The sequence below is a fragment of the Patiria miniata genome, unplaced genomic scaffold (assembly GCF_015706575.1).
Source record: "Patiria miniata isolate m_02_andy unplaced genomic scaffold, ASM1570657v1 HiC_scaffold_14, whole genome shotgun sequence".
In the NCBI taxonomy this organism is placed as follows: domain Eukaryota; kingdom Metazoa; phylum Echinodermata; class Asteroidea; order Valvatida; family Asterinidae; genus Patiria; species Patiria miniata.
In genome coordinates, this window is record NW_024037052.1 from 2732790 (window position 1) to 2748391 (window position 15602).

Consider the following 15602-nt stretch of genomic DNA (forward strand, 5'->3'; position numbering starts at 1 on the left):
AGGTAAAAATATGCAAAAAAATGTGTTATAATTTTTTTCGCTATGGCAGGAGAGATTCATACCCTGGACTCCGTTGCGTGTACACAACGGAGTCCAACCAGGGCTAGATGTTCCCTTATGATCCTAAATTCCTGAAATTACCCTTTACTATTTCCTTTTTGAAGAAAAAGAAACCCATGGCCATCCATATTGCAACATGTAAATAAAGCTTAATATTGCAGCTATCTCTGGAAACAATCATCTGATCATTAGAAAATTGGCGGCAGGGCATTCTTTTTTGGCAATGTAGTAAGAGGTTCACTATTCTCTGCCTTTTTGGTCTCAATTGCTTTCAGTTTCCTCCTCTGTAACCCTCTGGGGAGCATCCCAGATGGCGAAGGTAATGTATCACTCTCAGCTCGGTCACGGGGGCTTTTCTTTGAGGTGATATTTGATTCCCGTACCCCTCTCATCAACTCGGGACTTGCTGATGTCTCTCTGGCTTGTTCACTCTGCTTTGGGTCCCTTAGAGTGGCACCCCTGGTTGGCTCCGTGGGGGGTGCTGCCTGGAATCTGCTAGGGGGAGCTCCCCTTGTTTCTCTTGATCCAAGGCTCATGGATCGGGAATCGTTGAGTGAAACGAGGCTGGAGTTCTGTGAGCTGAGGGAGAGAGTGTCATCTGCGCCCGACATCCTCAAAAACCGGACATACGCCCTCAACATTATCAACAGATTGGTGAGGGATTCGTCACTTTCATACTCACCGTCTACCCATCGCTTCTTAATGGAACCATCCTCACTCGGGAGATGCACAACAGAGATGTGTGTGGCTGCCTTGATGAACCGGACAAGGATGGAATCTTCCAAGTCTTCAGCAGGGGGTTGTTGGAGGGGTAACTTGGCGACTGTTTTCAAAATGCAGTCCAGTGTCTGCTTCACACCCTAAAGAAGACATTCATACATTTTTTTATACATGTAGTTACATCCCAAAGAGTTTTAATGAATATCTTGTTCTCAAAACATAAAAATCTGTGAGAAAAGTACAGCAAATTGAAGTTACGTGACCCCCCTGGCATGGGTGGCAGTATTTATATAGTAAGTTTAAACACACTTTTCAGTGTACCTAACCAAAATCAGCAATGGCCTCATTTGACCCATACATGACCTTTGACCTCAAATGTCTCCAATCATCTGAATTTCCCCTACCCAAAGATTATGTGACCAAGTTTGTTAGAGAGTGAAGTCTGACTTTTCATATGACGGCACTTTTCAGTTTACCCACGGATCCTCTACACAAGGATAAACGACTCAGTTGAGCTTGTTTACAAAATGTACAGAATGGATTGTCTACATGCATGATATGCCGCGTCCGCACATAGAATAACGCATAGAACATATAAAACAATGCATGCGCGCGGGCCCCACAGCTAGCCAGCGCCCTACAAATTTGACTGGGCAGTTGTGCGTACGTACACGTCTCACGCACGTGAGACATGGGCCGCATCACGCATGTAACCAGACGTTTTGGGAAGTCGCTTATCCGCGCACAGAGGAACCGTGGTTTACCTAACCAAAATCAACGATGACCACATTTGACCCCTAGATGACCTTTGACCTCAAATGTCTCAAGTCATCCAAAGTCCCTACCCAAAGATTATTGTCACCAAGTTTGGTTGAGATTGAAGTCTGACTTTTCACATGACAGCACTGAACAGTTAACCTAGAACCAAAATGGAATACACGGACGCCCTCACAGACAGAATACACTATCGCAATATCCCTCCTTTCTGGCCAATTAAGCCAGGGGGATAAAAACCAAAAAACAAACAAATCTTACCCGGTTTAAATTCTTAAATGCCACAGCTGGATCCTCTTCATCGTATTCAGATTCCAATTTCTTGACGTCTGCTTTGCTCAAAATGGGCTCCTAAAATCAATAAGAATGCAACACATATTACTTTGGCTCACATCCTTCTAGTCACATGACAGGATTGTTAAAATGCCTCCAGTGTATTCCCGGTATTGAAAAAATAATGTTAAAGGCGACTGACCTTCAGATGTTCCAGCCAAGACCACATCAGCATGGACAAGACAAAGGGATCTCCCTCAGTCGAGACAATCTCCCAGGCTGTAGTACTTCGATTCAAATTGTGCTGCCGGAGAAAAATCAGCAGCAAATCATTCAACCAGATCACACAAATCCGGATTTTTAAGTGTTTTCAACACGTTTTTACCCCAAAAGGTGTTCTACAGTACATGTTACTTTTGTTTTGACAGACAGTTTAGAAATTATCGCTTCAAAATGAAGACTATCATGCTTGGAGTAAAACTGAAGAGACTTAAGACCTAATGATGTAATGGCTTTGTTTAGAAGCACTGTCCTATGGGTGCAAAGTCTGGATGCCAGACGAAGTAGGAACACAACCACATAGGAAAGCGCACATGTAAAAAAAGCGCGACGTCATTAGGTCCCGAGCCTATTACATTGTGAGAATTTCTTAAGTTTGATTTAAAACCTTGAATCCTAACTTCCTGTGGTGTGTGGAAAAACAACAGGGATGAAATTGTCAATTGATGAAAGGTCTGAAAGATGCCTTTCTTTCTATGCTGATAATGTCTTTCGGATTCAAACAGTCTGATTTCAGACTAATGTCTAAAAAAATCTCATGCCTGGAATAGTAATATATTGGTATAGATTTCTCGGGTAACACATTTCTAAGTTTTGAAGATGTGTGGCCAAGTGGTCAGGACTCATGACTCAAATCCAGCTACTGGCCATATGTTGTGTCCTTGGGCAAGTCACTTCACTCCCATTTGCCACTCTCTACCTGGGAGTACAAATGGGTACCGGCATTAGTTGTGGAGTAATAGTGGGCCAGCCAAATGTGGAAAAGTTCTCGAGAGAATAATTCACGGCATTTTTTGGTAATTGCTGGCATCCATGCTAGATCAATTCTTTGAACCATAACAAACAAGATGTGGGTGGATGCCATTGTTAATTTTGACCCTAAATATACCTAATTTGCATAAATCTTTAATACCTGCCGTGTAATATATTTTAAATATAATTCATAAATACCTCAGACAGTTTAGCTATTCCTATTGGTCGAGAGCCCGTCACGTGGCCGGTCTTAAACGGATGATAAAGACATGGCTAGCTGGTCTTAAACACTTTTCCAGTGTCACAATAAAATGTGGACTCCTAAAAATCCAGTGCCTCTTACCGTTTCATTGGTTGAACGTTCACAATCCTCACGTAGGCATGCGCAACACTACAAGCGAGTCAGAATTTTATAGTTCTAAATTCAAAACGCAACGCCCCCGGTGCGTTCTGCGTGACATCGCACAGAACATGTTACGCGCGCGTCAATCTCCATAAAAGGGTTGTTTACATCTTACTCGCCAGCTGAACACTCCATTATTTTGCTAGAGGGATGTTTCAAAAAGCATGAAGTGAACTTGTTGAACAAAATCGGGATTTTTTGAACGAATTATTTGATATTTTTTTACGGATAAGGTATTTATGAATGGGAATAAATATGTGCTCGGTCGGTATTTATCACTCTGTTTAATACCGCTTAGAGTCTGGGTGCTGATAATTACCCTCGCCTCCGGCTCGGGTAATTATCAGCACCCAGACTCCAAGCGGTATTAAACGAGTGATAAAAACCTCCGGAGCACACATTTATTCCCTTATTAATGGGAAAGAAAACATTTTGACATGGACATAATTACCGTACTGCAAACAATTTTTTTCTCGGGGGGGGGGGGGGGGGGGGGGAGGGGGGAGGGTTCCTTGAACTTATTCAAGTCTCCCACGTTAAGCAACCCTTCGCCTAATTTAAGCCCAGTTTACGGACAGCCAGCTCGTTTTTTCCCGTTTTTGTTTGCTGAGCTCAATATCACTATGTTATCATTGTTTACATGATTTTCCATAAGGTTTTAATAGGGCAACTTGGTAAATTTGAAGCTCATCAATACTGTGGTTTGGCAAGACTACTTGATGATATCTGGAGACCAAGTAAATGCGCACAATTTTTGGGTAAAATAGTAGCCATTTTTGATTGTGACTATGTCCTTATAATTATTTAGTCACTTGTATGCTTCAGAAAATGTTATTTAAGTGAGGATGTGTAATTAGAACCACCAAAATTAACTTAAAAAAAAATTAAAAATAAAGACTATACCCAAATATGGGAATAAATATATTACACTGCAGGGATTAACAATTCATGCAAATTAGGTTTATTTAGGGTCAAAATTAAGGGTGGCATCCACCTACATTGTCTTCTCCATCCTTTCACTGATTGATTTGACATGGTTGCTTGCTATTACCACAAAATGCCGTTCAAAGTGTCATATTCCACTTTGGCTGGTCCACTATACCCTGTGCATGGTCAGGCATCCCATCCAGGGAGAAAAGAGATATGCTCAGACGTTTCATGCCAAGGAAAGCGGAGATAAATGCTGGCCTGTAACAGATAATACTATTTTGAAGATCCAATATTGGGTTTTGCCCTTCACCAACATATTGTTTTATAAACACTGCATACTCAGTGTTGTTCAGAGTGATTGTGAGAAACAAATCACTTGATGAGACTAGAACCCATGTGCTCCTGCTTTCTAGTGCAGACGTCTCACCACTCGACCACCGAGCTTACCGGGGTCAACTGGCTGGTTCAAATCTGATATAGCAGCGGGTACCATAACCAAACCGGAATTTACGGCGGTTACTTCAATAATTGATGAATTTGAAGATGATAAACAAAAGAGTTAATCTTCATAATCTTACCTGCAACGACTCTACTCGAAGTTGCAGACTCTAAAATGATGAGAAAAAAAAAAGATTTAAAATTAGGATCAATGTAATAAGATGATTAGTTACAAGAACTTGCATTTATATGGAGAAAGGTCAAACTTTACAAAACTTTAAACTCTTGTGAATCCGCATTTGCTATTAGCATGAAAACTATTTCGTTAACTTCAAAAATTACCAGGACGGGGAGTTAAAAAACATTTTATAGATGTTATATTAAATTGGAACATAACATATTAATTTAATATGTGATAAATTTTGGGCTGAATCTTGTTTTAACCAACTCAACCTTAAGCCAACTGTTAACCTAGAATTTGGACCTACAGGAGTATCTTACCGTCAACACTTGATTCAGTTCATCAAGGTCCACATTAGATGATGCAGCATCAAACGCCATAGCTGTCCCCACCAATCGCACATCATCCATAGCTTGTAGATCATCTATCAACAACGCTGCCAGCATTGAAACAGATCGGTTCAAACCTGACGTCAACTTCCCTTTGGGGGTTCTCTTCGGTGTTTGAGCTTTGCTCCTGTTTACATATCTAGCGTTCCGTAAGGCAGCAAGTCCTGAAGTTTCTACAATGGCACTATGGTCGTCATCTGAGCTGGATGCCAAGTTACCGTCTGTGACGTTTCTCCGCATGTCAAGCACTGGGCTGCGGCGAGGCATTTGCTTAGTCTGAGGGACCCCTAGGCTAGCCTGGCTGCCATACCCAGCAGCATCCCGACTCAGATCCTCTGCACTACAACTCTTCTTCAGTGGAGGGAGTTTGTTTTGTTGGGTCAGGCTGTCGTAGCCGACGGCACTGAGGTGCTTATCCCGTGGGCTGAGTCTTGGGTTCTGTAACTCCCTCTGACTGGGGAAGGCTCCCGGTGCCGTCTTCTTTAAGATGTCAATGTTCTCCTTCCTCTGCTTGGGCTGGGGTGTGGAAACGCAGGAGGCGAGTCGTGCTAGCTGGCTGCACACGGCTCTCACAATCTGGGAAATGAGTACAAACAATTCCTGGATATTTACCTTTTTCGGTTTCAGAGCAGGCTCTCGCTTCATGATGCTGCTTACAAGAATATAGAGATTAGCAAATTTTTGTTCAAAGAAAAACACATGTCCATAAGTTGTAGGTTCTATTATTTATATCAGGCTTCCAGTGGTAAAAATAAATCAGCGTATTGTATGCATTCGTAAGAAGTACCCGGATGACTGCAATATTAGACCAATAGAAGTACCCAGATGAGAACAATATTATTTTTGATATTGTCCTATTACACATAATGATATTACATATTGATATTACACATAACAGCAACATGAAGTTGATTTCATTGGGATCAAGTCAGCCTGATAATGAGAACAACAAGTTTGGATGGCATGGGGAGGGGCACTCGCTATAACAATATTGCACTTTCTGTGCTTAACAGCTCTATGTATAAAATAACAGCTTGGCTGTTAAAACCCCTCAGCCAGAGTCGAGTTATCATCCGGAAACCATTTACCTTTAACTCACCACGGTGACCTTGACCTTTGACTTTTTGACCCCAAAACCAATCTCAACTTGCCTACTCCCAAGGGCAACCCCCAAACAAAGTTAGACACCAAAATCTCATTTCTAACTCAAGTTATCATCCGGAAACCATTTACCTTTAACTCACCACGGTGACCTTGACCTTTGACCCTTTGACCTCAAAACCAATCCCAACTGGCCTACTCCTAACGGCAACCATCTACCGAAGTTACAATCCCAAACAACATTTCTAACTCAACTTATCATCCGGAAACTAAGCTGCCCGGACGGACATACGGACTGACGCCGTAGGCGATGACAATGCTCGAGCCTCTCGGCTGAGGGGTCAGTGTTTCCCCTGCCCATTCTTTTGTGAGGCGGCCCGCCTCGGGACTTTTTGAGGCCGCCTCGGCCTTTTTTGGCCAATGTTGCCGCCTCACGGGTACGAAAAAGGAATAAAAAAATATTATAGTCAAATCTGTGCATTTTATGTGTGTGTCTTTGTATTTCACCTTCAAATTCTCCGGACTAATGTTAGTGTTCTTTGAGATCGTCATTCGTACCGTAAACGAAGACGACGTACATGTACGTCCAATTCTCTAGCTAGTATGGAGCCTTTTCAACGTCCGTGTGTATATTATACTGGTTGAGTCTAGGTGCATGTCGACTCAAGATTTTTGACTGAGTGACGAAGTGACAATGATCCCATTTATGGATACATTGCGCAATCCTAAAATGAACGCACAGATCCTCCGCGCTTAACAAGGCAGATAGTCCCAGAATGCTGCGCATGTTCCGGCTGATTCGCAATGAGCTCCTCATGTGCAATTGGGCAAGTGGTGCGACGATCGCTGGTTGCACAGCACGCGTGCGTACATTATGTATGACCTGGTACCCTGCTCAGCCTGCCAAGCGATCGGTGAATGCAATTTTTTCGTTTTCCGAAGGCTACAAAACGGTACCATGTAACGGTTTTCCAATCAAAAATCCTCAAAATACATGCATAAGAAGTCCATGAAATGGGGTTTATTCGGAAGCTTGGACTTTCAGGAGAACCCGAAAGTTGGTTTTTTTTGTCAAAAAATAATGCCGGCCCGTTCCGGCAGCTGATGTTATCGGCATGCCGCAACGCGTGATTACGCGTACACGTGCATGTTCCGTGTTGCCGCGTTGTGTGTACCGTGAATGGAGCTGTATTTTACCCGTGTGTTACGGCGGGCTGTGTGGTCGCATTGCGGTGTGGGCCCAGAGTCAGATATGTCGTACAATCGTGCGGCGCGGTGTTAGTGTAACGGCGGGGGGGGGGGGGGATCATAACTTTTCCGTAACGAGTGATAAAAATAACAGTGTTGCTGTTGAAACCCCTCAGCCAGAGTCAAGTTATCATCCGGAAACCATTAACTCAACATGGTGACCTTGACCTTTGACCTTTGACCCCAGAACCAAGGGCAACCCTCTACCAAAGTTTGACACCAAAATCTGATTTCTAACTGAAATTATCATCCGGAAACCATTTATCTTTAACTCACCACGGTGACCTTGACCTTTGACCTTTTGACCTCAAAACCAATCCCAACTTGCCTATTCCCAAGGGCAACCCCCTACCGAAGTTACAATCCCAAAGAACATTTCTAACTCAAGTTATCATCCGGAAACTAAGCTGCCCGGACGGACACACTGACATACATACATGGCGATGGACGGACGGACGGACGGACGCCCTTGGCGATGACAATACCCCTCGAGCCTCTCGGCTGAGGGGTAAAAAGCTGATTCCAAACTCAAAATATTGTTTATTTTATAAGGATTCTTATGATATTCAACATTTTGATAGATTTGAAAAATTTAGAGGTGTTAAAATAATAATATTTTGACACTAAAAATTTCAGAATGTTTTCAATTTCATTGCATTCTTTTTAATTTTAACTATTATATCTCCAGAACGCAAGCTCATATGAAACTAATTTAAACGTTATTGATTTTGTTGTGTGATTCTCTTTCCAATTATACCAAATTTTCCAGGGTTGTAAAAAAAAATCCAAAAGTGCTTGACTCCCTGGTGGTCAGGGTGGTGGTAGGCCTACATTTTCACAAATAAATAGAGGCCTATGTAGGATTTTTAGAAAAAAAATTCAATAATTTATATCAATATTTTATTCACATATATTGCCCAAAAAAGTAAGAAGAAAGTGACCTTAAATGCCTCACATTGCACCACAGAGCGTCTAGAATGCAAAATTTTTTGGGGCCCTTAAGCGGGCCCCAAACCCCACGCCGCAAGGGCTTCGCACTCGCGGGGTCTGTTTTCGACCAAATATATTTTACCACCTCACACCTACCACCAACCCAGGGGAAACACTGTGAGGGGTAATAAATGTACACATGTAGCTCGTGCAATATATTCTCGTATCCCTCTCAAAACCATCCAATATATAAATATGTCACATTTTAAATGGCAACCAGTTGTTGCTAAGTACATATTTTCTGTGCTTAGCTGCTCTATGAAGCTCACCCCTGATCAGTTTCTCATTCAAATCATCTGACAATACAAACAGCAGCTTAATTAATCTTGATTCAGTTTTCTTCTTCCTTCGGCTGAAGGTGACAGAATGTTTTTTCCCCCAGTAGTCTGGTTTTAATCACTCACTTTGGGTATATGTTTCAATTCCCGAGCCTCGTAGCCATGCAGCATTAGTTTCTGCCTGATTAGGAACTGGTCCAGAGTGAACGGATATGCACACGGATCACTGGAAATGAAGGAATATCAGAATCATACAACCACAGTTAGTGTCAAGTGTAAGAAAGGCTATGTAATGAATACAAATAGAAAAAGTGCCCAACAGATTATAATAGTCTCCTAAGGAGGGTGATTGTGTCCACAAGTGAGGTGTTATGTAATAATACACTCCTCTCTCTCTACTGAAAGGGTCCATGCAATGTAATTTTAAAAAATGGAATCCTTGAAAATGCACCATGTCCCATTTAAAGGGAATGTACAACATTTGCTTTTGCTGCAATTTTCAGAAATAAATGGACTTGGAGGATTAGTATGTTATAGCAAATATTGTTACACTGACTTGTTTCACGTTTTGGGTTCGTAGATGCTGGAAAAATCAAGAAAACCAATCATATTCTTGTAGTCTGGTTCCCTGATGCCACTTAAGATGAACCGGAGCAATTTATAGACTTTGGGGAATTGTAAGATCATAAGAATCAGTCTAGCAGGCTTGTAGTTTTCACAGGTGTGTAATCAATTGCAAAGAAAATGCAGACGAACTAAACATGAAAAACTAGGAGCACTTTTTGAAAAAAAGCCAGTTTTCCCCAACGCCTTGATTCTGCCCTTGGGCAAGGCACTTTGTCACTCATTGCTTCTCCCCTCCCAGGAGTACCTGTGAAGGCAGAGATGGTTATTGTGGTTGATTTAAGCTGCTTTTCACCGAAATGGTAGCCTTTCGCCAAGGCCATCGTGGCTTAGAGGGACGGAGCTGTGAAAGCACGAAGCGACTGGAGCAAAGATTAAGTCAGCAAGCACGAGTGGCAAAGCCACGAGGCCTTTTCTAACTTGATTTTGTTGAATTATTCATATTATTATGCAAATAAGTAGAGTGCTAAAAAGGCTAACCAATCACAGCGTGGATTTTGCCTAGTTGCTTCCATTTGTGAAAGAAGGGTGAGTAATGGGAAACGTAAGTGGAAATAACTATAAATTCAGATGAAAAAAATAAGTTCATACACTCGAATAATTTCTTGAAATACTTTTATAAGTAAAATTAAAATAAGATAATGAAAGAACAATTACGCGGTCACGATCTCGTGCAAAACTAGACTCGCATTTTTTGTTTTTAAATTTTGTGCAAGCATCCGGGGCTCCCCCGCGCATCCAGGTAGTAGCCACGCGCGCCCTGATTGGTTGGAATTTTGCTACCCTTTTGGGGTAGCAAAAATCGAGATTATAAAGAAAAACATAGGAAATTCTTGACAATTTGGAAAAGTCCGTCGTAGCTTCGCCACTCGCGTGTGTGGTCTCCCGCTCCAGTCGCTTCGCGGCTTCACCGATTTGTCTAATGCCGGCAAGTTTAGCCACGATGGCCTTGGCGAAAGGCTACCGAAATGGCAGCATGGAGCTGTACACTCCCAGGAACCTGAGATGGTACCGGTATTTGGAATGTTTCATTGGCCCAGTGAGCAGGGTAATAATGATGTACATGTAGCGCGGCCCTATTTTGGTAAAATGATGTATCTCACTTGAAGGACATTTTGAGAAAAAGTGATTTAAAGATTGAAATGTTGCTGTTTTGGTCTTTAGGTATTCAAGACTGTGAAGCAGTCATTTTCTGATGTCTAGGCAACCAATATTTTGTTTTCTTACACAATTCACTAAATTTCGTGGATATTTCTAGAGATATAGAATGTTTTTGGAAGATACATCATTTTACTAAAAAAGACTTCCAATGGTAAGTTTGGAATTGTTACGCAGTAATAATGTATGTGTGTACATATCATTTGAAGAGACTTAAAAACGAAACAGTCTGCATTTAAGCCTGTGAAAGGGTAATTTCGTTTATGATGAAAATAATGCAAATGACTTTCCCCAGTTTACTTACATATCAGGGGAAACAAATGGGATATGCATGAATTCAAACCAACAGTGCTATTTTGGTAAAATGGTGTATGTCTGACATGCACAAACAATTAACGAGACTTTAATTACCAAAAATGCTGTAAGTAAAAGATACAACATTTTACCTTGTTTGTGAGATTTGCAAACACAGATATATGTCACGTATGTCAGACTTGCATTATTTTTCTAAAAAAAAGTTGCACTAGTTAAGTTTTCCATGGTGAGATACATATAATATCTTTTAAGCGCTTCATTTCTTGACTCTAATATTTTCTGAATCGGAAACAGCGCCCTCACTTTACCGGGATTTGACTCTAACTCAAAATCGCCCAAAAATTGACTTACATCATTTTACCAAAATAGGGCTGTGCAGCACCTTGAGCACCAATACTGGTGGATATACTATGATGATGATGATTATTACGTGCATGGATTTTTTTTTCTTCATGAGATGCAAGGAGTGAATAGAAACAGGTTTCAAGCAAAGGAGTGGCTGAGGCAGGAAGAGAGAACGAGAGCAAAGGGTGGAGATGGATGAAGGGCTTACCAGGATGAGAATATCACTCTGATGGGAATAAGAAACTTGGCAAACTGCTGGCAGCATTCAATCTGCCCTGGCGTCTGTATTGAACCTTTCCTGATATAAATACAAAAAACAATATTCATTCATGAGAAACGTTTGTAAATAAAACCAAAGTTTGTAACAATTGTACATTGGAATTAATGCTATAGTCAAATTTTTTTTTTTAGAGGTTTACCCCTCCCTCTCTCAGTGACAAAATGGAGAAAGACACCGGTACCCTATTTCTCAAACTATCAAATGACAATAATTATGAGTTTTGTAAATTGGGCTCATATTGGTACAATTGACAGGCTGTGTCAATTTTTTCAACTTAAGGTACAATACCTTTCCTGGCATAAGTTTGTCTTTCTGTGCATAAATTTGCATAAGCAATTAGCAATTTTAATGACAAAATGTCACACGTGACCAATAAAAATGTCACACATGTGTCCATAGAACAATTCCTATTTAGTAAAACTAATGCAGAGGGTGTACAGTGCTTATGCATACTGCACATCACAAAAGACTAGTTGTACTCCAAAATAAGTATGGGTGAGTGTGTCCTTAGAACTGAGTGTGGAGAAAAGCGTGAATTTCTGGTGAGGGCCAGATACAATTTTTTGCATTTGATGTCACACACGTGAACAAAACTTTGATGACCCCTGGTAATATTTTGAAACAATTTGTGAAAGTAGAAACTATGGTCTGAGGTGGGGAGTAAAACGTATTAACCAGATGAATCAGTGAAAGTAATACATTGTATGTCAGATGTTAAACCTAGCTGGATTATAGCTTCAAAAATCAGACGAGCCTAATTTTATGTCACACAATGACCCAAAAATGGCCCTTCACATGAGCATCAGGCATCATCAGCAATTCGTTGAAATGCCTCAATTCAATTCAGTTTTTATTTCATAACTTCATAATGAACACAAATAAAGTACGCAACTTAATAGATGTTTAGATTATCTGTTTGGTTGTGCATAATCCAATGAACAAGCAAATTTGCATGATGGGGTCATGGTGCATGTGCCCTTGAGCAAGGCACTTTGTCACTCGTTGTTTCTCTTCACCCAGGAGTAAATGGGTACCTGTGAGGGCAGAGATGGTTATTGTGATTGAATAAGCTTGCTTGCGCCTAACAGGCAGCATCGAGCTGTACACTCCCCAGGAAGCTGAGATGGTATTTGGAATGCTTAATTGGCCCAATGATCAGGGGTAATAATAAAACTGTAAGCGCTGTGATTTAGTTTACTAATAAGAGCGTTCTTCAAGGCCGATTATTATTATTATTGTGTTTTTACAATAACCAACCTCTTTGCTCGCACAAACTGTATGGCATTGTCTCCTTCCATTCGTTGTTCATAGATGAGATAGCACGCTATCAGAACGCCTGTCCGTCCCAAGCCAGCATGGCAATGCACTGCAACCTGTCAAGGAGTGAAAACAATCAGTAACCATGGCAACTGCTTTCGGACACTGCTTTTGCCTTTCAACATCTTGAAGGGGGTGGTGTCTAAACTAACAACACGGGCTCATGATATAATCTTTTTGACAAAAACTTCAAAATTCATAATTAAAATGCAATAAACTATAACAGCAGTTTGTACAAAATGATGGCCCAACCAAGGGTTTGGACTTATTAAGGGAATTTTTCAATACAACTTGCGCTTGTTAGAAATTGGTTTTGATAAAAAGAAATTATTGAGGTGTATTTCTGATCTAGCTGAAAACATTATATACTTTGCAGTTTGAGTGATTTTCATATTTTTGCGAAAGGGAACGGTTGAGGTGCTGTGCATGTAACTCTACTCCAGAACATATGTTATAAATAACATTTGTTACTTGACGAAGTGGTCATTACGGTGAATAAGATTACAAAAGTGAAAACATTAATGACGACAAATGGATAACTGGATTTACACGTACCTTGCCTTCCTTGAGTGCAAAAGACATCACCTTCACCATGTCCAAAATGGAGGGCAGAGATCTAACACCATAGTCATCCCAACCAAAGTTGAAGAAAAAGACTAAGAAAATGACAAAAAAAAATGACAAAGTAGTAATTCTTTGGAAAATATTCTTTTTGTTTTTCATAATCCTGCTCAACTTGCTCAGGCATCATCAAACCACTACAGGCATATTTAAAAGAAAATCTTGGAATACTTTCTTAAATAACATTTTTTCCAGCTACGAACAAAGAAGTTTTGAAATAAACCTTTTCATTTTGGTCACGAAGTAGCAGTACTCTCCAAAACTGGGTATTTCTGTTAAGGAGAATACACGAGAAAGTGTGGATTCGTAATTTCGTAAATTAAGAATCCACACTTGCGAGTGTATTCTTCGACTTAAACCATTGCGTCAACAGAAGTATTGGAAAGAATGCTGCAACCTGACGCCACTTTTTTCTTCATATATCATCTCAATGAAGGCCATTCGTTGCAAAAATGATGATAAGACATGAATCTGGGACTGATAAATGTTTCCAAAATTGTTAGGGAAATACTTGAAATGACTCTCCATAGACGTTGTACACAAGCGCGGAAGTGGCGTCAGGTTGCAACATTGTTTCCTGGCGTGTTTAGCATGTGTAAGTCATTTTGTGTGTATAGGCTCCTTACATCAAAATGGATAGTTCAGACGACGATTTCTTTCTGACTAAAAGTAGATTTTGCAGTGACGGCGGAAAATCTGACAGTGAAGATGCATTGGTAATTTTCGGAAAGCAAATTTTCATGCAGACGGTCCTATTCATGCTCATTATGGAGAACAATTGTCCGACGAGTTCAAAGTGTGGATTCGTAATTCCTTATCCACACTTTACTAAAGATTCGTCGTTCCGAATCCACACTTGTGACCAGTGTAAGAGATTCGTAGATCCGAATCCACACTTTTAACAATAGTGTGACGTCATAGCAGTGGTTTAAGTCCAGATATATTACTGTCTATGTGTCATTTGCCTCTGAAGAGTTCTTTGCTAGAGACGAAATATATCAGGCCTCTCTAACTTTTTGATTGGTATATTTCAGGTCAATCCAGTCAGTGAGCAGTTTGCAGCAGCTTAATTATTTTTCAGATTATGCTTTAAAGCTATAGTCCATCATTTGCAGCCATCCGAAAAGTAACTGGCATAATTATTGTTGAAAAACATACTTGGTTGAAAGATAGTAAGGGAACTAAACTCCCTGTGAAATTATTCTTTCTGGGAAGCTGTCATTTTGAAATAATCAACAAAAGAAGGCATTTCCAACGGTGATTCTTAAGAAGCACCGTAGGAAAATTTAAATTAGTAGTTCGTTTTGTTATTCAGCGCAGCGCGCACAAGGTTTGGAACGACGCACACGCGCGCGCGGTTGTTATAATTCGTCGGATCAGTGCACGACATCGCGTATAGCTGCAATTCAAAACATGATTCAGTAACTTTTGATTTGAAATTGAGATCTTAGAATGCTGTTTTTCTCGGAATATACAGCTGAAGCTGAGCTGAAACTTCATCAGGTTAGTTGCTCAGTATCCTTCATTAGATTTTGAACTCTTTTGTTGCTTCAAACGAACAAAATGCACAAATTACAAATGATGGACTATAGCTTTAAACTACATGTATGAATAATGAGGTTGATTTTCTTGATCAAATGATCCCTATGGATAAAATAGTATTAATCCACTATTAAATATTCATTTCATTCACTTATGCATTATTAAACCCCTTGAAATGAAACATCAAGAAATGAAACCATTAAGTCTGCATATCATTTATAACTGATAACATTAAACATAAAATCTTCATTCTATCGATCCACATCTATCATTTGGAATGGAACATCGCTGCAATGAGTGGCACACTACATGTACTTGTTCAAATCAGCACCCGATTTCATCAAACTCTTTGTAACTTAGGATGCATCGGAGCGCTGCGACGCGTCGTATCCCTACGATGCGTCGCAGCTTCGACGCGTCGTGCGATCCATTTCACAAAACACGTCGTAAGTGCGACGTGTCGTGGGTGTACTTATAGCACAACTCGGTGACTGTTTTTTGTATTTAGTCAGCCTACAGTAAATAGTAAAAAAAGTTATTCCACGAATATAAGCATTTGCATATCTAATAATAATATGCATTG

At 40.5% G+C, this 15602-nt stretch overlaps 1 protein-coding gene across 1 annotated transcript in view; it reads right to left on the reverse strand.

The window, feature by feature from the left end:
- The window catches only part of LOC119721883 (protein tyrosine phosphatase domain-containing protein 1-like), a 31223-nt gene continuing 15621 nt past the window's right edge, over positions 1-15602 (reverse strand). The window contains exons 6-14 of the mRNA XM_038191818.1: positions 13412-13512; positions 12797-12912; positions 11468-11557; positions 8944-9043; positions 5132-5776; positions 4771-4800; positions 2030-2131; positions 1816-1905; positions 1-920 (exon numbers count right to left, since the gene is read on the reverse strand). Coding sequence (XP_038047746.1) covers positions 249-920; positions 1816-1905; positions 2030-2131; positions 4771-4800; positions 5132-5776; positions 8944-9043; positions 11468-11557; positions 12797-12912; positions 13412-13512 — 1946 coding nt within the window. The 3' untranslated portion in view covers positions 1-248. The remainder of the gene's footprint in view (positions 921-1815; positions 1906-2029; positions 2132-4770; positions 4801-5131; positions 5777-8943; positions 9044-11467; positions 11558-12796; positions 12913-13411; positions 13513-15602) is intronic.